The 24,835-nt window shown below is 37.0% G+C and overlaps 1 protein-coding gene across 1 annotated transcript in view; it reads right to left on the bottom strand.

The window, feature by feature from the left end:
* Positions 1-24,835, bottom strand: part of Robo1 (roundabout guidance receptor 1) — a 719,482-nt gene that overhangs the window by 71,557 nt on the left and 623,090 nt on the right. The window contains exons 8-13 of the mRNA XM_051150136.1: positions 16,993-17,117; positions 14,960-15,131; positions 6,660-6,865; positions 5,272-5,353; positions 4,963-5,131; positions 4,705-4,871 (exon numbers count right to left, since the gene is read on the bottom strand). Of these exons, the coding sequence (XP_051006093.1) occupies positions 4,705-4,871; positions 4,963-5,131; positions 5,272-5,353; positions 6,660-6,865; positions 14,960-15,131; positions 16,993-17,117 (921 nt within the window). The remainder of the gene's footprint in view (positions 1-4,704; positions 4,872-4,962; positions 5,132-5,271; positions 5,354-6,659; positions 6,866-14,959; positions 15,132-16,992; positions 17,118-24,835) is intronic.

The raw sequence follows: 24,835 nt of genomic DNA, 5'->3' as shown, positions 1-24,835 counted from the left end.
AGCCTGGAGCCAGGCTGACAGCCCGCAATCCCACCAGTGGTCCTCATGCCTCTGCCCCATCCCCCATGACACTAGGCTTACAGGACTATGTTGTTATGCTTGGCTTTTTTTTTTTTTTTTTTTTTAGTGTGGATTCTGGGATTCAAAAGTAGGTCCTCGGGCTTTCAGAGCAAGGCCGCTTAGCTACTGAGCCATCCCATCTCTCCACCCATAACAGCTTAACCTTTTCATAAGGATCAGATGAAGTGAAACAGAAAAAGCGGGGAGAGGAGAGGCAGAGCAAGTAGGAAACCTGTGTAAGCCAAAAAAAAAAAAAAAAAAAAAAAAAAAAAGGCAGGAGGCGAAGATAACTGTAGCACACAGTACTTTCTAAGAGAGCCTCATACCATGTAATGATCATTTTACTGCTGAGAATGAGGGCACTGGGACAATTCTCTCTACACCCTCTGCACTGATCCTACCTATACAAGAAAGAAAAGAAGAGGAATTGCAGTTCAGCGGACAGGGGATGAAAAGCTTGCAAACACAGCGAGGGGAAATTGAGCGTAGGAAGCCGCTGAAAAGCCCATCCAGGAGAAACCTCCGTATCTTCCAATTAAAGTCGGTGGTAAGTAAACAGCTCTCCTGCGACGGCACAGAGGCCATGGTGAAGGCCTGATAAAATAAGCCCTATAGATCTGTGAGATAAGACCACTTACCACCATTTTAATCGACAGTGGTTTTGTTTACTGTGTTTTATAGAGGATCTAATAATTTGTTTTCAGTCTCATGAATACTAGAATGTACCAGAGGAGACTAGGGACAGGGTAAGATTAGTAACTAGTGTCCTTTGTGTTATATTATTTTGGGGAATAATGAACTTTTTTGTTAAGTTTATTAAACCCTGTACTCACCAAAAAACTGCCTACCACTAAGGAGGCTTTCTAAAGCACCAATGTCTTTCTTTGTTTCAAATAGTAAAAGGGAGCGCATGTAAAGAGCAAAAAGGAAGTAAGATTTTGGACAGACTACAGAACTATTAATAGACTATTATATTTTGACACATACATTTTATATGCTGTGCTACAACATAAAAACGAAAAGTTCGTTAAATGACTAAAGACCCCTGTCACAGGATGGGAAGGAAGCGAACACATGACTATTAACATAAGATTTGTGGAGTCCAGAGAACAAAGAGGAATAAAGAAAAGGACAGGTCAACCACGATTAAAGATCTGTGCCACCTGGCTGTCTGTTTGGCCTACCTAAAAATCAAGCTTATATATACACAAAATGGCTTGGTTCGGTGGCACACACCTTTCATCCCAGCACTTGAAAGGCAAGGGCAGATGCATCTCTGTGAGTTTGAGGCTATCCTGGGCTACCTAGTGAGCTCAGGACAGACAGGTACATAGTGAGACCTTGTCTTAAAAGAAAAGAAAAACAGATAAATAAGTACAATGGTAAAAACTAACGATATCAGGATAATCATTGAAGGGATACTTTTCATAGTTTCCCATACTGTTGTTCAAACGTTGACTCACAGTGTGCCTAGGATGCTAGAATCTCAGTTGTTATTTGGCCACCATCTTTTCTCTCATCCTCCATTGCTACTCTGGCTTAAACTACCAACTCCAAGGAAAGAGGGAAGCTGCTGGGATAGGAAAAGTAGGAACAAAACCTGGATGTGGATGAGCACCTTACCCCGGGCAGCAAAGCTCACGTGACTTGGGGAAGACATCTTCCTCCCCTCATGCCAAGCCAGGGCCTTATCCAATTAGGCAGGAACTCAACTACCTGTCTGAGTTTTCACAGGGATGCCAACAGCAGCCCAGGTCCTCAAGCATGGCACATTCTACCTCTTGATCTTTTTTCCCAGGCCCATAGTTGGTATTTTCTGATGAATCCTATATGCATACTATAATATTCTATATGTGTGCTCATTTCCACTAAAAGTTAAGGCTCAAGAATTGCTCAAGGGTAGGGTCTAAAGAGCCAGAATAGCACTCAGAGTGGCATTATATTCCAACAAACCCCATACGACTCCAGTAATATAGCCACATAGCTGATAGTCTTGGCAGAAGCAAAGTTCCAGGTTCATGACATTATCCCACAGTGGTTATACTCTGTCTCAAAAGCAGACCAAGACCTAAACAATGAAATGTGCTTTGGTTACTTCTACTGATTGTTCCTTTTCTGCTGTCTGGAGTGAGAAGTGTGCCTTCCATATCACGGTCACATAAGACGCTAAGGGAGGGATTTTATACTCTCATGTGCTCTTGGTTTTGCGTGAGCCATATCAAAGTTCTTGAATTTATTTTATTAGAATTGCTTTTCAGAAATTCATTCAATTCTACCAACTACTGTCACTGGTCTCCTCTTAGAAGACTTAGAAGTACGGGTTGGGCTAATAGCTCCATGGTAAGGTGCTAACATGTGAATATAAGACCTTGGGTTTGGTTCAGTACTGCTCCAATCAAAATACAACTAAGTCTTAAGAGTCCTTCTGAAAAACGTAGTGCTCACAGCCAACATAATTTACGATCTGCCGAATTCAAATAAAGGAGGAAAGATGACTTGATTCCGACATAATTCTGAAAATCTCAGTAAGGGTGGATTTTGTCTCTTTGGCAAGTACGTCACTCAGCATAGTCAATTTCAACTGGAGTCTACGTACGTCACTGAACCCTGACACACACCCTCCCCTTAAGCTGGCTCACATATTCCAGCCTTTTATAGTTAATTTTTCAAACCATAATTCAAGCACCAGATTTTGTAATTTGCTCTATTAATTTTAATCTTGTTAGTGCTGGCTCATCATTCCAAGCTGTCAAGATATATTTAATTGATTCCCTCATTTGGCTTCCTTGCTACTTTTTGTAGTGTTATGATAGCTGAATTTTACACGAATCTTCTTTATTCTTAGTTTAGAGTAAACTAAGAAAGAAGCACTAGTTGGCTACGACTTAGACAGAAGGAATACCTTGTACGCATTATTAATTAGTTAATAATCGTTGTTAACTCTTGGGAAGTGAGTTTATTTAGCCTCGTTCTCTACTCAAGGAGACCTGACACTCAGGACTGATCAACTTGCTGAGAGCCACACAGCTAGACTGAGGAGAGGAGATGAAAATATCTTTTATTTCAAAATGGCATGCACAGTTCCCTAGATCGCTTCCAGCTTGACACTGATTCATTTTCTTATGCCGGTGTACGAGCTTACGCATCTAAAGGAGGCTGTTTTAACCCAGATACAAGGAAAACATGATCTTCATAAAGCATATGAACAAAGCATGTCACAAAGCCATTCCCATGGAAATGTCAGAATACTAAGTCAGTCATCGGCAGTGTATTCCAGTGGATAGATAGAAACTTGTCTGGGAAACAGAAGTTTAAATCCACATAGAAGCTGCCATAGTCTCTACATTCTTTACAGATGTGTATCTACTATTCCAAACCTCACAGTGCCTCAAGGCACGCTCCAAGTATATTAAGTCTCCTGAGCAGGTGACTCACAAGAGCAAACACAGGCATCTGGGTGTGTTGAATTCATACCCAGGCAACAGACAAGGGCATGTTCTGCAACTTGGCTTACATTCCCTGTGAGTTCTAAAGCAAAATATCCTTCCAAAACACTGCGTGTGCTCTATGAGTCGACAGAACATTCAGTACTGCTGTCCTTCGCCCTTCCATACCAGGAAGAAAGTGGTTGAAGGCTTTTAGAGACTTTTACGCATAACCTGCTTCCCTTATTGTAATGAGTCCACAGTCTTTCCTTGGAAATGTTAACTCAGAGTTAATTCTTCTGTGTGTAAGGAAATCATTTTACATTTCTGATTGCCTCTAGAATCACCTTTGCTAAGATTAAAACCAAGCATATTTTAATCACGATAATATTAGGTTTAAAGAAAAGGTAAAGATAGACTGAAATAAGTATAAATGTTCCTTCTATGAGAATATTGAAATAACAGAATGAGTCAGAGGGTAGACAGGGAATATAATCTGTCAAAAGATGAAAATAATTTCAGCCCACAAAACATGAAAAGTAACATATTGAAAAGACAGTCCTAGTGGATAACACTTCTGAATATACATGTTCCATTTTTGATCTCCCACATCCATCCAGATTCCATAAAAAATATATACATATATTCCATAAAAAGTTTCATATCATGCCTCACACAGTGAGGATGAGAGACAAGAACAACTGAAGAGCCAAATCTCTTCCACGGCTTGCAGGATGCTCACTACTGCTCAGAAGCACGAAAACAAAGTTCCCAACGGCCATCTACTTCTGTGTGATTTTTCACAGGACATGAATTAACAAGGGTGGGAATGCTGAAAAATTATCTTGGAGATTATGTGGATTGAATTTCAGCACCAAGAAATTTACTCAGTTTTAAATACAATTGTTATAAGATTGACATACTAGACTTTTAAAAATCACAAACTTGAAAAGAATATACAAATAGCCACAGAGTATTTTTAGTGCATTTGTGATCTTATGAGAAGCAATTCCCTATGTTACCAACCTTGTTAGTCTCAGTCCAGAAAATCAGTTTGTAGACATTATATTTGTATAGTAAAAACAAACAAGCAAACAAACAAACAAAAAGTTGAACAGTTTGCAAATGTGCAATCTTAGCATGTAACAAACACATCACACCAGTATAATTATAACTAAGGATAAGCATGTGTTTCAAGCTTCAGTCAATCAATATTTACCTTGTGTCTTCACTGGATCTGATATTTGGCTTGGATCACTAATCCCATATGCATTCGCTGCCCTCACCAGGAAAAGGTAAATTGCATTAGGTTTTAGTCCTTTGATGGCAAGCGTTTCTGTTTTCACATTTTCTGCCACCGTCTGCCAGCTGCTTCCAGATGCATGGCTAAGGACAGATACACATTAGAACATGAACACTGGATTCAAAAAAGAAAAAAGGGAGGCAGGGGAGCTCGCAAGAAACCCCCTCACTTTACCTGAAGGCTTCTATAATATAAGATGTTGGGGTTGCTCCTGAGTTTAAGTTTGGCAGCCATGATAGTGTTACTGTGTTTTTGCTGACATCTGTAACTTCAGGCTTTGAGGGGGCACTGGGAATTAAATTGGGGTCGGTGGGTCTCGGAGGTTGAACTGGAACTCCAAATTCTAACAAGTGTGGAGGGAGGAAAACAAAAATTTACACATACACAAACTGGCACATGAAAATAGGTAACACATTAACTTGCTTTCTTATGGACACTGGCATATTTGTGCAAAACGGCGTTAAGACAAATGTAGGAATTTACCCTGGACTTCAACGTAAGCGCTCCACGTGGCCTCACCACTGGGGGTTGATGCAGTGCAGGTGTACCGACCAGTGTCACCCAGCTGCAAAAGCACATGGAAAAGAAATATTTGGAACAATCAAGTACTTGCTGGGCTGGAAAAAATTACAGGTTTATACATGGTACATGAATATGGATAGCTACATTAAAAATTGCTTGCCAGAAATGTCTTTTAATTGACTATTTTTTTCTTAAAATGTGAAGAAGAATATTGCATGAATACAGAAATAAGGAGCCTTTATATGGTTTATCCTAACTGTGCAACGGAAAAAAATATATACTCAATTACTTTAACAGACTAGGTTTAGCATTGAAGATTAGGGGAAAAAACAAATTATATGGTATCTTCTTAAATTATTCACTCCACCCCCTTATTATAAAACTTTAGTCAGCCTCAGAAGTGAAAACAAAACCCTTGATGGATCAAACACTCTCCCTTCGGAAAACTGAATGCCAAAAAGTGAGCCCGGGCTCAACCTAAAACTCGGAGCAGCATGGTAAAGCCATATACCTCCGATTCACTTAACAACTCTTATCTTCAAATAACATTGTCATCTGGCTCCAGCTATGGCAAGAGCAGTGCCGCAACAGTTGCCACAAAGCAGTATGACATAGTAACTTTTGTGGCACACCGAACCGACTGTGATGTTGATCCAAAACGCAAGAAGCCACCCACGACACAGAGCCAGGCAATTGAAATGACCGCTGATTGCAGCCCCAATACTATCGTTTCATATGCCTCAAAAGATTGTCTGATCTAGACCACAAAAGAAAGTCCAAACTCAAAACAGTATAAAACAGTTCTGAAAGGACAGATAGGAGATGTAATGGCCTGGGGATAGTAAATTCCTATATTTGTTTTCACTGATCTGTTGGCTTTTTATCAGTTAGCATTGTGATTTGAAATGTACACTGAGCCAGTGCCTGGCTTTTTATAAGTGTTATTTGTGTGTATGATACTCTGTAATTGCAAAATACTGAGCCAAATAGTCACAACAGAAACACTGCTCAAGTTCACCATGCATAAAACAGTACTAGAAAATTTACCTTTCTGGTTACTTACAAAAATCACACACACGGAAGGCATACCCTCTCTCTCAGGTCCCCAACCACTTCCCTTAATGTGTCTTTCAAAGCATTTTTTTCCACCTCCACAGGACCTTAAATTACTTGCCATAAGCTAAGTTATGACTCAAATCACCTCAAGCAGACACAGTGGCATGTCTGAACAAATGATGTAGCACATTAAAAATGTATTAGTATTTGATTTAGTATTTCAACTAGGTGATGGTTTCTGCCGACAAAAATAAAGAACCAAGCTGGAAGTCCACGATGCCTTTGCAAGTTACCTTAGCGTATCGGATCTGCAGCACACCACTCTCCAGCTGTTTGATCCGAGAATCTTGGGTTGAAACAAGGGCTCCATCTTTCCTCCACAGAATTGTGGGCACTGGACTGCCTGTGGCCACACAGCTGAGGACTAAAGTACCATCCACTGCGACAGTCTGATTCACAGGACCTTGTCGAATGACTGGAGGAGGCCGGTCTGCAATCACTGCCAAAAGAAACAACAGGAAATAGATTTCTGCAACTGGAAGCAATTTTCTAATCATCCGAGCAACAGCCATTGCTGTAGGCTTTGAAAAAAGAAGAAGAAGAAGAAGAAAACTAAAGATAATTAAACAAGTAATTAAAGTGGAGACATGCATTATTCAGAATGCATTTACATGATGCAGTGATTAGGAATATTAAAATGAGATACAGTGTACGCCTTTCAAATGACCAACTAGGTCTGAGCATGCTGAATTATCTAGGGACGGATCTAAGTGTTCAGAAATTGAATAAGGGCCCTGGCTGGAGAAGAAGGCATAGAGTGGTGAGACCAGCATACTGTAAAACACGAAAAAGCACAAGAAACAGAAACATTTAACACATTTATCCCATAGAAATATATGAGACAAATTTTAATGACTGAACCGAGGCCAACTTGATTTTGTAATTATTCTGTCTCCAATAACAAGCGTCATCACTACAAAATGAAGCTGGCATGTTAGGGTGTTTGACTATTTTGAATTTAAAAAGGTGCTGTGGCATATGTAGCTGATGGGCAGCTTGGTCTTCATGGGGGTCCCCTAGCAATTGGGGCTGTCACTGACATGGACTCTGTTGTCTGCTTTTGGATCACTGTCCCTTAGCTGGGCTGCCTTGTCTGGCCTCAATGGAAGAGGGTGCACTTCATCTTGATGAAACTTGATGTGCCAGGCCAGGTTTGGGAGGGCTCCCCTTCTCCTCAGAGGGGAGAAGGTGGAAGAGTGTGGGAGGGTGGGACCAGGAGGAGAGGAGGGAGAGAATAGCAATTGGGATGCTAAGTGAATAAATAAACTAATGAGAAAATAAAAATAAAAGATGCTGTGGACTTTCATTTATATATCAATAGAATTGAACTTGTCTTTTCATCTCAGGATGCTCTCTCTCTCTCTCTCTCTCTCTCTCTCTCTCATCTCTCCCTCCCTCTTTTCTTCCCTCCCACCCTCCTCCCTCTCCCTCCCTTCCCCCCTCCCTCGTGTGTGCCTGCATGTCTGCATGTGTCATGTGAGGACACATTCACAGATGTGGCTGTGAGTATATGCATGTCTACACATGTGAGAGCAGAGCCCAGAGGTTGGTCCACGGTGCACTGCTCTCTGCTTTATTTATGAAGCACCCCTTCCTTATCCACAGATTTTCGGTTTGGCCAGTCCAGACTGCTGGCTTGTTCTGGGAATCCCCTCCCATCCCCCCGAAGCTTGAATTACAGCCTCACCACCTCACGCAGTCAACTTTTATGTTGGTTCTAGGGATACAAACTCTATTCCCCACATTGGTAAGGCAAGTACTTTATCCATTGAGCAATGTCTCCAGGACTTTGAAATAATTTTTCCATTGAAATATATACAAGGGTTAAAAAAAAAAAAACCCAACATCACCATACTATAATGGGTTCAGAGTCATTGGGAAGTTGCCCAACAGTATTGCTGGTAGGCTAATCCAAAAAGATAACTGAGGATGACATCCAAACATGGCAATCTCCACTACTCCATATTAGAATGAACACAAATGGCAAATACATTCTCTCAATACCATTTGTTTACCTTTAATTGAAAATAGACTATTTCCCATACAATAGATTTAGCTTACAATTTACCCTTCTTCATGTCCTTTCATATCCATCCGACCTCCCCATACATACAACTCCATGCCTTCTTTCTTTTTTGCTTTATGAGACAAACAGGCAAATAAAAAGACAGAGCAGAGAAGAACAAAACAAAATATCAGAGAACAAGAAAAAGCACGAGGAGCAAATGCACACAGAGAGAGACATGCACACAGGGACACCTCACAAAACCCCAGAAACTTCTTATTTTTAATTTTTATCTATCTGTCATCTATCTATCTATCTATCTATCTATCTATCTATCTATCTATCTATCCATCTATCACCTATCAATATATCATCTATCAATCTATTTTATTTTTATTTTTATTTTTGAGACAGAGTATCTTCTGTGTAGCCTTGGCTGTCCTGAAATCCCTTTGTAGAGCATGCTGACCTCGAACTCCCAAAGATCCTCCTGTCTCTGCCTCCCAAAGTGCTGGGATTACAAGTGTGGATCACGGCACCTGACTAGCAAGACTGTTTTTAATACTAACTTAAATCTACTTTGAAAATGGACCAAAGAAAGAAATTTGTATTTTAATTAAATACAATTATTGTAAAATATAAAACACCTGAAAACTGTTATGTCTTAAGTCACTATTTTAGTGAGACTCTAACCCAGGTAGAACAAGACCAAAATTAGAAAAATGCTCCCATGTCCTGAGACAGTTTACTAAACTCCATAGATTTCTATAACATAAATAAATTGTTTAACATTAGTTAATTGTCTTCAATCATTAAGCTTTAAAACTCTGGATCTCAAAGTATAAAAAAGAAAAAAAAGATGCAAATATATGAGAGAGAATTCTAACAAGTTGTCTGATTAAAGGACTGTGGCTGCCAGAGTAACTCAATTTTGGATGCAATAATTTGCGAATCTGGATGTGTCATGTTCAAAGTTTTATGCACCAAAGATTTTTCACAAGCTGGAGTCACACTCCAATTTGTTCCTCATTTATCATGCAATAATTATTACTTTTATGCATTCCCATAAAAAAGCAATGAAGTGAAATCAGCAACTATGCATTTCCAATCCGTTCTTCCAACTTCCTTGCACGCCACTGTTACTGGTGTGAAATTTGCCAGGAGAATGGGGAAATTAGAAGGCTGGATTTTTAAACTTGGCAAGAATGTTGGAAGAGAGTAAGGCAACAACAGTTCCTTTACTTAGATTAAAAAAAAAAAAAAATTCTCGGTGTTATCTGTGGAGGCTTTCTAAAATTGAATTGCATATCCCCCCCTGCTACATTCACTGGGGATTTGTAAGACCACCTGTGTTCCACTGATTGTCAGAATGAATATATATTTCCAGACATCAATTCAATTAGTAGCAGAGGGCTTCAATCCAATTGATTACCATTATGTTTAGTGCTAAGATGGCTCATATTTCGTAGTTTTTTTTTTTGGTTTTTCGAGACAGTGTTTCTCTATATAGCCTTGGCTGTCTTGGACTTGCTTTGTAGGCCAGGCATACATCAACGTAAACATTACGATTGTCATCTATTTTCAAGTGTTTTAGAAAGCTATTTATTAAAAATTGAAGGTTTAGGATATAAGTATTGTAAATATTTTGGTATCATCATCCCCTCTTAGGAATCAGGGACAGAAGCCTTAAAGTCCAAGTGACTTGTTTAAATCGAAAGGGAGCTGAAGAACAGTCCCTTTGTGCTGTATACCACGTTTATCAGAGATGCATACAAGACGTTTTAAATATTCTTTGTTGTTTAATAACCTTTATTTTTCTTGTAATCTAGTAGTAAGCAGATATAAATGTGCACGTTCTTCAGTTAATGTTAGTAAGGCTGACCCGCAGGTACAGGCACCATTCCGCAGACAGCTGCTACGCGCATGCCTCAGGCTTTAATCTGCCTTTGCCTTCATTGTGTTTGCGAATAATACAGAAGGTCAAGAGATAAAATCAAACAATATAGAGAACATATTCTCTCCACTAGCCACCAGGTCAACAGACTTAGTAGTATAAAAATATTGACATTGCCAGCACTCACTATGATTATAGCCCTAGCCATGCAGGACAAGCCCACAGTAGTTTAAATAATAGTAAAGAACTCCAAAAAACAAAACAAAACAAATAAAAAATAAAACAAAAGTCTAACCTAACATATAGCACTAAAACAACAGGCAAAATAAACCCTGAAACAACAACGACACACACACACACACACACACACACACACACACACACACACACACACACACAAAGTCCACAGTAATCCTCACGAAAAATTGTGTGGTTAAGCAAGATATTTAGTGTTGAGAATAAATTGGCTTCTGGGGATGAATGTAGTTTTTACTTTTAGATTTATTTATTTTTATTAACCACTGAGCCAACATTCTAGTCTCAGGACTAATCCTAGATTCACAAATGTAGAAGTTTTTCTAAAGTGTAAGTAAAAGTTGGATATGTAATATTGCATAAAAAATGTAAGCAATTCAGAATAATGCCATATCAGTTGTTACATAGTTTTTTGTTTTTTTTTCATTTTATGATATTGAATTATTTTTATGTACAATTTTAAATGACCTTTTTTCTTTATTCTTGAGAGTTTTACACATGTATATACATTTTAAAGATGATTATGTCCACCTTTTTCTCTTCTCTCCCTCCCCCCTCCTCCGTGTTTCCTAGTTTTTTGTTTGTTTGTTTGTTTTGTTTTTCCGAGACAGGGTCTCTCTGTGTTAGCCTTGGTTGTCCTGGACTTGCTTTGTAGACTAGGCTGGCCTTGAACTCACAGCAATCCGCCTGCCTCTGCCTCCTGAGTGCTGGGATTAAAGGCGTGCCCCACCATGCCCAGCTTGTCTAGTTTTTAGGACAACTTGATACAAGCTAGAGTCATCTGAGAAGAGGGACTCTCAATTGAGAAAAATTTCTCCACAAGACTGGGCTGCCTGCAAGCCAGTAGAGAATTTTCTTTATTAGTGACTGAATGGGAAGGCCCCAGACCAGTTTAGGTGGTACCATTCCTGGGCTGGTGGTCCTGGCTTCTATAGGAAAGGAGGCTGAGCAAACCTTACGGAGCAAGCAAGCCAGTAAGCAGCACTCCTCCATGGCCTCTGCATCAGCTACTGCCTCCAGGTGCTTGCTCTGCTTGAGTATGCATTTGCACCTACTTGTGGAGGCCTGGGCTCTACTTTGGGTGTCTTCTTCTATTGCGCCCCACATTTTTTGAGACAGGGTCTCTTCTGAAACTGGAACTTATTGATTGGCCTTCCTAGTGCTGAGCATACAGACCGGTGGCCCTGCCTGGATTTTTATGTGCATTTTGGGGATCAATCTCAGATCCAGAGACTTGTACAGCAGACAGTTTATACAGTAAGTCATATCCTTGGCCTACAAACCTTTGCATTTGATTCTTAGAATAAAGATACTTGTGAAAAGTTTAGCACTTTTTCCCCCTTATTTTATAGATATCCACACAAAGAAACAATTATGAGTGCATGTACAATTTTTAAAATTCTACCTTCTATTAGATGGTATCCATAATTATGATCTAATTGCTATAACATGCAATATGTGCCACAAACATATTTTAGGTCCTCCTAAAATACTAAAGCCAAGGAATGTATAGTATGCACCATAGGAAAGGATAAGGTACTGAATTTTTTGAGAGATAATCCTGGTTTTAAATTCTCACCAACCAAGAGCTTGCTGTTCCTTGTTTGTTTCTTTCTGGCACTCAAGACTATCAACTTAGCATTTATCACATTAGATCTGGGTGGATACTAGGCAAATATTGACTTGAGTAAACAGAAAATGGTTCAAATTTCATGGAAGTTAGATCGTAATGAATAACCAAGAAACACAAGATAAGAGAGGAAACACGTGGAAGGAAGGAATCTGTGTGCAGAGGGTAGGTAGGGGGACATAGGACGCATATTTGGTGGTTAGGGCAAACTCCTTGTAGAAAGTGAAATTTAAGTTACCGTAAATGCGCAACAAGGGAGAACAGACAAGCAACATGACATAGAGAAGCATGCAAGCCGCACGGTATTCAGAACGGAGCCTGAGGAGGACCAGGCATGTGAATGGATAGCACATTCAATGGCATTGACCATTCTGGAGACCCCCCCAGGGTACTCGGCTAAAAATGATATCCCCAATGTTAGTTCCAGAAGTTCAACTCAACACTACACTGTGGCAACCTGAATGTGCTCCTTCCAAGTTAGAATTAGGAAGGATATATCTACTGTTGGAACAATTCCACTCATTCCACAGACAATGAGGATGTGAAAGAGAGAAAAAGGGTATAAATAATATATATTTTCTATATATATATATAATATATATCATTTATATATTATCTCTATAGAGAGTAAGAAATAAGACTTTATTTTCAGTTGCTACAGTTTGTACATGAACATCTCAGAATAATCTACATAAAATGATTACAAAAATGAAGGAATTTATCAAGGTTGCTTGATGAAAAATTAATACACAAAAACTAACTGCATAATTAGTCACTTTCCTCAAACAGTTCAATAATGAAAACTTTAAATTCATATATAGGCACATCAAAAAATCTTAGGTAGAACTAAAAAGTATATTCTGAAAACAATAGACATTAGTGAGAGATAGTAAAGAGAAACTGAAAAATTTGAGATAGATATGTGTGTGGGATATACATCATTTCTCTGAGTTGAAAATATCAGATTATTAAGAATCAAAATAAAAGGCTGACAGCTGTATTGATATAGGATATGTATTCTTATCTGTATATTTTTAACCAGTTTAGCAAAATGAAAATAAGAATTTCAAAGCTGGAGACTATATCAGCCTTTAAGACTTATAAACTACAACAAGCAACTCTATATGAATCGGAATAAACACAGAGCTGTAGAACAGAACAGAGATTATGCATTTCCCAGGAATCTACATTCATTTGAGCTTAAACAAACTGGTAATGTCGTTGAACGTGGAAAACATGGTCTTTTCTAGAAATAATGATGGAGCTACTACTTTGAGTGCATTTTAATCCAGGGCCTGGGGAGGCGGGGACAGTAGGGTCTTGAGAGCTCCTTAGCCTGCCAGCCTAGTCTACTTGGCCATTCCTGGTCAATGAGAGACCTTGTCTTGGTAACAAGGAGAGGGACCTTGAATAACAAACCCTGAAGTTGCCCTATGGCCTTCTCCTGCATCACACACATCCAAACACACGAACACAAAAGATACACAGACATCACAGTTAACTAGAGAGAAGCAATAGCTGGCATCTTTTATCTCTGACTCTCATCCTTTATTCTGGTCACATCTTTCTCCTTGAAAGACAATTAAGTGTTTGCCTTTTAGGTCCCTTTATCTACTGCTTGGAATTAAAAATATAAACTAATTCTAATTTTTCATATAAATTAAATATCGAGGACAACAACTATTTCATTGTAAAATTTGGGTTCCCCCCCTCCCTTTTTTGTTTCTTCTGTGCAGCCTTGGCTGTCTTGAACTTGCTTTGTAGACTAGGCTGGTCTTGAACTCACAGAGATCTGCCTGCCTCTGCGTCCTTGAGTGCTGGAATTAAATGTCAGCACCATCATGCCTGGGTGACACTGTAATTTCAGAGTTTTTTGTTTTTTGTTTTTTTTTTTTTTCAGTAATGTTTTCTTGATTATACATACATACATACACGAACACAAAGATACTGTATATATTATGTATGTTGTACACATTATATACATGTAAATATATTTTTAAATATATAAAATATATTTATTTAATGTATGTATAGGTATGTTAGCATGTAAGATAAATACATGCACATATATCTATAAATATCTATTTCATATATTTATAGACATTTTTCTTTAATGAGATATATAGTTAACAAGCTAAAACTCTCATACCACAAATGTACATATATATGTGCACATGTATAAATATATATTTGCAGGCAATTTATATCTTCTTCCATTTTTCCAAAAGATCACTACTTGTATTTTGTAGGTTGGAAAAATTTCTCAATTACCATGTCTTTATATTTAGCAACAGCTGACTATGTTTAGGGAATTGATAGATAGAATGGACCAATACTGTGAAGAAAAAGTATCATCATGTTATTATTTCTCAAGACTTGAATTCATGATCAATTCTTATTCCTCTTAATGTAGAGAAAATAGAAGAGATGGCAATTTACAGGAAGAGATTATAGTGCCTTCGTCTTCCTTTCCATGTTTCTGAAACTTGAAAACTTTCCTATGCTCAGATCTTCAGAATAAACTTATTCATGGAGAATTGCTGTTTTTTAGAAATCTGACCAAATGATAAAAATCTATAGTATGTTTTAAAGTAAGAAGAACGATAGAGTCATTTACTGGACCGACACCCTCTTCAGTTTGCACTAAAATAACCTAGAAAAGAACGCAAAGCTTGAAATGAGAAGACCCACAGGCTCGCTCAGACCCTAAGACAATTTGGATATTGTGAAAGAAAATGTTTTACTTTACCATCAGTAACTTCCAAATATGCCTTTGTGATGATACTTCCAGCAACATTTAAAGTCTGACAGATATAGTAACCAACGTCAGACCGCTGCACGTTAGTAATAGTGAGGTCCCCAGTCTGGGACACTGAAAACCGGCTGGATGACTGTGGTGGCTGGTACGAGAAAAGCAGATTCTAAAACCAGAATTTGGGAGGGAAGAATAGAAACAGGTTAACAGCTAGGTTCCAATATTGTGGCACAGTTATATGTACATTTGTAAAATATATGTATGAATATATACATATATATATAAACCACATATTCTTCTACAAGAACCCCATGTATATCAATGTGCACATGTATAAATACATATTATTAAACATAAATAGTTTAATAATACAGAGCTAAATGGCGTTACATTAAAAATGTTAAAATTCTCAATGTTTACATGCATTTTTATAGTCGTCAGTTTGAGATCAATAATGAATAATAAAAAGCCAATCAACTCAATATCAATTGGCTGAAATATACTTATGGAAACTAACAAAAATCTTATATTACACATAAATGGCTAATAGTATTAATCAAAGACCTCTAACATATAAGTGAATTGAAATTTTAAATTCACTGTGATAAACTACATTCAAGGATGCCAATTTGGCCCCAGAGCATGCATTTCTTCCAGGCGTCGATCACTAATGGTCAGGGACATTTATCAATCAGCTAACAGTGGCATATCCTGCTTTCCTGTTAGGAGATAAAACTGCATGTTATGCAGTGTTTGAAATTCATGCAGAACTGAATGAAGAGATGCAAATTCTTAGAAGTCTGTATTCTATGGTGTTGCTTTTCAAGAACCAGGCTATAGTGACCTTTTCCTCACTGAAGAAATTGCTCTGTTTTGAAAGTTTTTGTGCTATTTAGCAAAACTCATTTTGTAAAGGGTTAGCTAATACTCTATGTATGGATCAAGTTTTAATGACCTTTTAAAATGCAGACTGTTTGCACTGTTGAACCAAAGTAAATAAAAATTTTGGAAATTGATTTCGCCAAAGTATCACACTACTAAAAGGAACATCTAGTGGATTGTAATTTCTGTCCCATAATCCAATCGCAATTCTTTATGCTCTATTAATTTCTGTCTTGAATTTGTCTCAGTGACATTAATCTTGCATGACCAAATGGGAGTATGTTAGAGCCCATTAAGTTACTAGAATTCAAGTGATGACCTACTACACGCTGTAATCAAACTGTTTGTCAATCAGAGTAGAATATAAACACCAAGTTGGTAGCACTTCCATAAAAGATTGTGGAGTTCAGTTATTAAGCTATGTGCTTTTTCTTTATAAAACCATTAGAAACAGAACCAATGAAATCCTGAAAACTGAGTCAAGAATAAGAATAAGACAGACAGGCCAAGGAATGACCATATACAAAGTGAATGAAATTAATTCTTCACAAGTAAAATATTTCAGCTTATTTAAGGAAAAAAAATCACTGAGATGACACAAGAAGGAATTTTAAGCACTTAGCAGCTTTAAAGGCTAGAGAGTATTGAACTCTATGGGATATGGTATTGACACTGGGGAGAATTTTACATCATTTGGAGCTTCAGAAGATATACAAGTTCCTGAGCTTCTGGAGAACACACACAGAATAATCATCCTCTCTGTTTCATTTCAAATATACTTAAATATGTTAGTGTGCAATTCTAGTTACCTACATTATGGAAATGGCAGTTGAAGTCTGCAGAGAGAATAGGCCGGCTTTTATTTAACGCATATAGTTTCAAAATAAAAGGAATATTTATTTGGCAAAACAGTGGCTTATGCACACCACCCTGTGAACTAAAATAAGGCACTGAAAATGGCTTTGAGAACTCACACAGGCACACCATTCTCTTCCCTCTTAATCCTAAAGGAATTCTGGGGTTTTTGACTTCTTCATTTTCTGCTAATGTGATTATTATGCAATTTCACGATCCTCGGATTTTTCTTCTCGGATATCTAGTACCTGTATTTTCTTTTAGAAAGAAAAGTTAGAACATAGTTATACCTGGCTCCCCTCTCTCCTCCAAAAGATAGCTGGCTGAGGATTTCCAGTAGCTTCACACTGAAATGTCACAGTTCGTCCCAAGGCAACAACCTGGTCTCGAGGCTTCACAACAAAATGTGGAGGCTCTGAAGGAACAAAATATCCTGGGTCAGATCATGTTAGCACAGCCCGACACAGTCTCCTGGAGTCTCTAGCACTGACGTGATTTTCTACAACACATTATAATAATCGACCATTTCCCACCCTTCAGTTACAGGGGGATTGCTAAGTGCATATTTATAGAACAAAATAGAGTTGTATTGCGAAGAGACTTATTACTTAACCTAGGCCTGGAATTAACCCACACATTTCAAAGAATCCTTGAGCTACAAGCTGACCCTTTCCATTCAAATCATACCTGAAAATTGTATGAATAAATATTATCTTTTCTCACTTAGGGTTGCTTCAAGGTGATTGAACTCTAATCACACACACACACACACACACACACACACACGCAAGATCTTCTCATACAGGCAGGGGCTGAAATTACTTTAATTTACCTCAAAAGCCCCTGAAATGCTACCATGCAAATTAGAGCCATTTAAAATCTTCAGTCCAATTATTTGAATAGAAATGGATTTCAAGCAGTAGTGGAGAGGCACATGCCTCCTTCATTAACATAGGCAAGAGCATGTTCAAACACAATATAGATGGAAATGGGAGCAAATTCGAAACATCTGCTCATCCTGACATTATAAATACTGCCAGCCTTGTCCAAACTGTTTGATTTATACAGACTTGAATGGCCACTCCATCCAGCAGCTCATAGAGTGTCAGAAAAGTGCGTCAGTTACATTGAGGGCAATGGCAGCTGAAAGGTAGGTGTGCTGATAGGGCAGGCCCTGGGGTGGGGAATCAGAAGCCTGCATTAGGGCTGGGATTTGCACAGGAAAAACAAACAAAACAAAACAAAACCCCAAAATCAATACGTACTGAGTAAGTCCTTTTACCTAATGTGTACACTTTCCAAGTCACTTCTTATCAGTTGTCTGAAAAAGATAATCATTCCTTCTTGTCTCAGGCCAAGCCAGACTTCTAACAAGTATTCAGGGCAGGGCTCCTCTAGCCCAGTTTTCAAGGCCCTTACTTGCCACTGCTCCCTTAGAAGTCTTTTCAGTTGCTTAAGGACACTCCCTAAAGCAAATCCCAATCGAAACTCACATTGAGATTATATCCAGGAATGTCACCATATCGCTTACAAGAGTGAGGGTTCTTTCTTTTTAAAAGCTTTATTATTAGCATATACGAATTAGACATAATCATGGGGTTGATTCTGACTCTTTCATACTTTGTTATGTGTGATGTGTTTGATCGAGTCTGCTTCCATTACTCGCTCTGATTCTCTTTCCATTCTTGGTTACCTCCCACCTCTTTCCAGTGAAAACCCATTCTACATTTATGCCTTTGTTTTCATTTCTTGATCCATTTATTGATTGACTGATTGATTGATTGGTAGACCAAGGAGAATGGATTCTTTTTTTTTTCCAAAAAGTATTTAGAAAGACAATTTTCTTTTTTGTTATATTTTAGGTCAATTGTCTCTGACATACCAATGTATGTATAAAAATTTTATATATGTGACAATTGCAAAAGTATATCATAAAAGCATATTTAACATAAATAAACATATTTACTATATTCATTATAATATATACATAATCATAAATATATTGATATAAAACTTCTTTTAAAAATGTAACGTGATTTGTCCATGGCTAATATCATAACAAAAACTGAAGAAAATAATTAGGTCTCCTAACTTCTAGATGAACGTATGTACCTTCTTCTACACCTCTTCTTTTTTTTAAAAAAAAAAAATTGAAGGTCAGTAGAAAAATCTAACAGTTGACTAAAAAATTATAGGATACCTGCAAAATCAGGTCAAATGTTTTCAAATGTTCCCTAACTTACAGAAGATAAAATACAAAGCTGAGAGACACAGTTGGAGTTCAATTTGGTCACCGAGGTTGTAGCTTATAATTTTTTTTTTTTTTTTTTTTTGTAGAAAACCTGTGATTGTAATCGAGTGGTTTACTCATGAATTTAACTAACACTGTCATTACCCAGGTATAATAATAGACATGTGCCTGGTTGCCTGGGGATGTCTTGTCCTGTACCACGCCAAACAGGAGCTTTTTCCTCCTTAGGTAAGGAGGAATCAGATGTTGAATCAGATGTAGAAAGTTAAAGAAATGACTGCATAATAAATGAAACCCAGACTAGAGTTTGGTTTCTTTCAATGAAGGAAAACCAAATGATTAATTAGATGTGTGGGAGCAGATGACTTTCCAATACGAAGGGAATCCAACTAGGAAAATATAAATGTTCAAACCACTTAGTGAAGCGAAGCCTTGGGGTGGTCTCCATCCCAAATCTCAGGAGCTTGCCTAGGAATGTGTGCCAGAAACTGTTTCTTTTATAAAATGCCAGCTCTCCTCAAACCTCAAAGACTTATTTGGGAAAAAGGAATACAAACCCTTATGCTAACTACATTTATCCTGAAGCAATCCTTCCACACAGGATATTTGCTTGGAAATGATTTACTATATTCTGTAGGCATAGTCCCAAGCCAACATCAACAGTGACATCAGCCGCAAGAGACTTCTTAGAAATAAACTTTATAAAAAAAAAAAAAACCCTCCTCAGACTAGTGTGGTGGCACAAGACTATAGTCCCAGCTAACCAGAAAGTCTAGGAAGACTGCTGCTTGAGTTTGAAGCCAGTAACCCCATGCTTTAAAAATAAAGACAGAAAAAAAAAAATGTTTTTCCTATGTATGTCAATTATCAGATATAGTTATAATCTCTAAGAGAAAAAGGACCAAAGAAATTTCTATTAATATATATTTATTTAGGCTGTAGCGATGTCTCAGAGGTTAAGAGCTCTGGCTGCTCTTCCAAAGGTCCTGAGCTCAATTCCCAGCAACCACATGGTGACTCACAACTATCTATAATGAGATCTGGTGCCCTCTTCTGCTGTGCAGGCATACATGCAGGCAGAACACTGTACACATAATAAATAAACCTAAATCTATCTATCTATCTACCTATCTATCTATCTATGTATTCAAGAGAGTCACCAAATATACAGACTTGCTGTTTTATGACTAGATACCATAATGGCTTGTGAAATCTAAAATATTTAATTTAGCTGTGTTCATAGCACATAATGATGTAATTGGCATAGCAAAATAGTAGGTGCTGTAAATGTTGAAAATTGGACAAAGACGAACATAAAAAAAACTGCCAACAATTCTACCATGCATACTATATAATACTTTTTAATGATACCCTACTAGAACACCATTTTAATAATTATTGAATAACTGACGTAGCATCATAAATAATTTAATCAATCAAACTCTATTGTTTTAAATTTTTTATTTTTCTCAGTTTTGGATAATAGCTCAGTAGGGCCAGCATATAGCATACTCTATTATTTAATAGCCCATCCTACCTTGCAAATATGAAATAATAATAATATCTGTGTTTCCTTAAACAACAGTGAGAGATATTTCTTTAAAGTGAAAATGATGGTCTTGCCAGTCTTTTGGCATGGCAACTTCTCTCAATATGGCACTCTGTCAACCCTACTGAATCAATGGATCTTCTTCTAAATCAAGTTCAAAGAACCTTGATGGCTCTGGATAGAAAAAAATTATAAAAACAAAATGTGTCTTTTTGTATCATTTCATATATGAAATGAAATGCACCTCATACAAAGAAGTGGAAATGAGCACTTACAAGCTCCAAGCACAAGGTAACTTTAAAGACTACTGAATTATAATTACAAAACAATGTGTTTGAAACAAAGGAAAAATTATTTTCATGGCCTGGGTTTTTGTTTGTTTAATGATTTAGAGACATGAAAAGAATTTTTTTTTATTTGCCAAGATACAATCCTATGACTTATCTTTATTTCAGGAAGGAAGAAATTAAAGGGCTCAGATCACATATGACTTATTAAGAGAGAAAGTTAGCAAACCCATTACCTTTACTCTTTGTCACAGTTACCCATACTTCCTGCAGATTTATTCTGTGCAGTCTGTCTTTGTGGCCAATGACAAGTGAAACATGGAGGCTGATTGGTTGAAGGACATGGAAGGGTATGGATGGAAAGGGGAAGAGAAGTTCCAGTCACAGTGACACGGTGATTAGGAGATGGCCAATAAAATGTCAACTTACCAGACCCAACTAAAACAAAAAAAAAAAGAAAACATGGAATAAATAAAAATAAGGAAACAAACAAAAAATGAAACAGAAAAAGTAGTAAGATTTGACTTAACAATGATTCTTTTTTAACATAAATTAAAGACACATTAATATTTAGATACACTGATCACACTATCCATGAATGAATATTTGTTAGCATATCAAGCACAATCATGAATAACTTAGGAAAATAGAAATGAATCTGGAAATCTCTACTATGAAAAATGGTAGAGCTACAATGGGTTGACAGTAATAATATTATAAAGCATCTTTCAATGATTTAATATTTTGCTACCCAGTAACTGGTACTCTTTATGTAATAGATTTTAATAGTATAATAAAGCTGCTAACACTATACAAAAATAAAATAAGCATCATTTTAAAAGATAAAGACTGTTAAATCTAATATAGATCCACCAATAGATTGATTTTTATAGGTTTCACACTGGCAATGATATTCGACTCAACTTCTGCTGCTCATATTGATTATATATACAAATGATCCCCATACAAATGGATAATGACTCAAAAACTCAGGATGTGGTCTGACAATCTGATTTTCTGATGAGCACTAGGTGAGTCTTACTGGTCCATTACCATGAGTGGAGACGGAAGACTATTAAAACATATGGAGCTTATATGTGTGCATTTTAAAATTTAGAGTGTGTATATATAGATGAAGAAATTATGGAAACAGGAAAAGCATAAATTATTTAGAAGTCGCATTATTCATTTAAATGTTGAGACATGATGTATTTTAATATAGTAATGTTTATTTAAAAATAACGGAAAGCATCGTTTCCTTATTTCAGAAGTAAAGATCACTGCTCTGAAATGCAGAAGATCTGAGTTTTCCACAGTAGGACCTGCAGAAGATCTGAGTATTCTACAGTAGGACCCACAGTCCACTTCATTCAGATGAATAGTTCCCAACCACAAATAAATTTGATTTGATATTCATCCCTATAGTCTAAATCGAAGTGAAAGAGGACTGCTGCTTTGAGATAGTGCAATTATAAAATAAAATTCTCTTGTATATTTTTTCACATATGCAATATTTAAAAGGGAGTTACATATATTTAACATGTGTAAAATTTTGTTTTTATGAGAAAATAGGGATTATTTAAAAGAGGTGAAAATTGTAGAGTCAAAAAAGACCATTATTATATAGCATATTTAAGTAATACAAGTTAACTGTTAGTTGATTAAATCTTGGTCAATTACTAGTTTATTTTTACACGGGAATATTTCTTAATATCTTAAAGAGATTGCCTTAAATGGCAGGAAGGTATACAGGAACTACAAAAGATGGGATCCAGAAACTGTCACCCAAATTTTCTTTGAAACAACAAAACATTGTAGAACTGTCTCAAAGATTAATCTCTGAAAACAAACTTGATCTCATCAGACTAATACAGTTAAGTTATGAGATTAGACAAATGATTCCTACACACACACACACACACACACACCATTTCACACATTTCAAAATTATTTATACTTCAAAAAATTAATAAAAACAATATTGTTACTAGTAGCCACTTCTTTAAAATTTAAAGTGTCCCTTCTTTCTTTCAGTTTTATCAAACAATACATAGAATTAGAATGTGTTACAAGCAAGAGCTTCAGGTTAAAACATTTAGATATTGTATCATTGACAAATGGTAATGTTTTTTAGTCTATTAAAGACCTGAAATGCTACCTAAGAACATCTACTAAAAGAAAAAACCAAGAGCATTAGAAATTCATGAGAAGAAAAAAAAAAAAAAAAAAAAAAAAAAAAAAAAAAAAAAAAAGAAATCCATGAGAAAACTCTGAATGATCGAACACGTTAACAACCATGATTCTCAGGAAATGGGTCAAATTACCTTAGTGGAACCCCATCTATGGTTATTGCCACCTTTCATTTTTTCTAGCACCAGCAAATAAGTAAACAAACAAACAAACAAACAAAATGCTGCATATCTTCTACATTCTACTGGGACATTTTTAAAAAAGATACTCATTATTCTTACAGTTCTCTTCTAAAATATTAATTATATACATTTCTTTAAGTTCTTTATATATTTCTTCTTAGAGAATCAAGTCAAACATGTCTTTCTATTCACAGAGCAGAGATCTTTGTATAAAAAGGACATTGACCCTATTTTTTATGCACTAGGTCAAAAGAATTCCTTGGAAAGTAAGATGATGTGGAACCTGTCATTCATCATCCAGTGCAGTTCACCATGCATGGGAGACTTCACATTCACCTCCTACCTTTACTTCCTCCTAATCTAACAGCTGAGGACAATTCCATCTCTGCCTCTTTCCTAGTAACAATGGCATTTATTGGCACAAAAACAAATTGATCCAATTGAAGACATAAATCCATATGCCTATGAACACCTGATATTCAATAAGGAAGCCAGAAATATACTGGAAAAAAAAAAAGACAACATCGTCAACAAATGGTGCCGGTCAAACTGGATGTCTACATGTAGAAGAATCCAAAGACATGAACACTAGTCACCCTGCACAAAACTCAACTCCAAAGGGATCGAAGAGAAAGCGGGAGAAAGATAGCCTTGGACTCATTGGCACAGGAAAAGACTTTCTCAACAGACCACCATTAGCACAGAAACTAAGATTAACAATTAATAAAAAGGACGCTATAGAACTGAGAAGCTTCTGCATGGCAAAGGACAACATCATTCAGACCATAGTACGGACAACTGAAGCAAAGTAGAGGAAAGCAGTAAAGGCCACTGAAGCACATTCTGGCTGCAAATTTTGATGTCTTTAAGGATCTTAAAAAGTGCTTTGTTTCTACTTGCCCACAGCAAAGCAATGGGGACCTTGAATATTTTTTTTAATGACATCTCATACATTTATATTTATTTCATAGTGTAAGTATTTTTATGCATGGCTATTCTATTTATGTTTTTTTCATTTTTTATTAATTTATTCATATTACATCTTAATTGTTAGCCCTTCCCTTGTATCCTCCTATTCCTTCCTCCCTCCCACTTCCCCTCTTCTCCCCTCCCCTATGTCTGTGATTGAGGGAGACCTCCTCCCCCTGTATATGCTCTTAGAGTATCGAGTCTCTTCTTGGTAACTTGCTATCCTTCCTCTGAGTGCCGCCATGCCTCCTTGAATCTTACAGTATTTGCTATGATATGATTTTTAAGTGGCCATCCAGAGGCAAAGTGGAACAGCTGGATAGACCACACTGCTCCAGATTTTTCCCCATTGATTACATCTACACCGACTGTTATAGTAACTAGGAATAATTCATGCATTTGAAACTCCTGGTGTAGTTCCTTATTACGGTTTAGTACTGAGGAAAGCGTGTCTGCAGCAGAGCCCATGCTATTAGAAAACAGAACAACAGCTTTCTTCATGTGGCTACAAAGGGAATCCACTCCACCTTCTTCCAATACTGGTTTTATTATGAACAGCTAATTTCTAATTGATCATTAAATTCATGTGATTTATTTTCATACTTTTCTGCAGTGAAGAGTAGGGCTCAGTTAACAAGACTGACAGATGAGTATTGTTCAAAAAAAAAAAAAAACCCCCTCATTGCAGAAGAACTTAAATAGGTT

Source organism: Acomys russatus, chromosome 8, assembly GCF_903995435.1.
Source record: "Acomys russatus chromosome 8, mAcoRus1.1, whole genome shotgun sequence".
In the NCBI taxonomy this organism is placed as follows: Eukaryota; Metazoa; Chordata; class Mammalia; order Rodentia; family Muridae; genus Acomys; species Acomys russatus.
The sequence above is the reverse complement of the archived record's forward strand: the minus strand, read 5'-3'. Positions and strand labels throughout refer to the sequence as shown.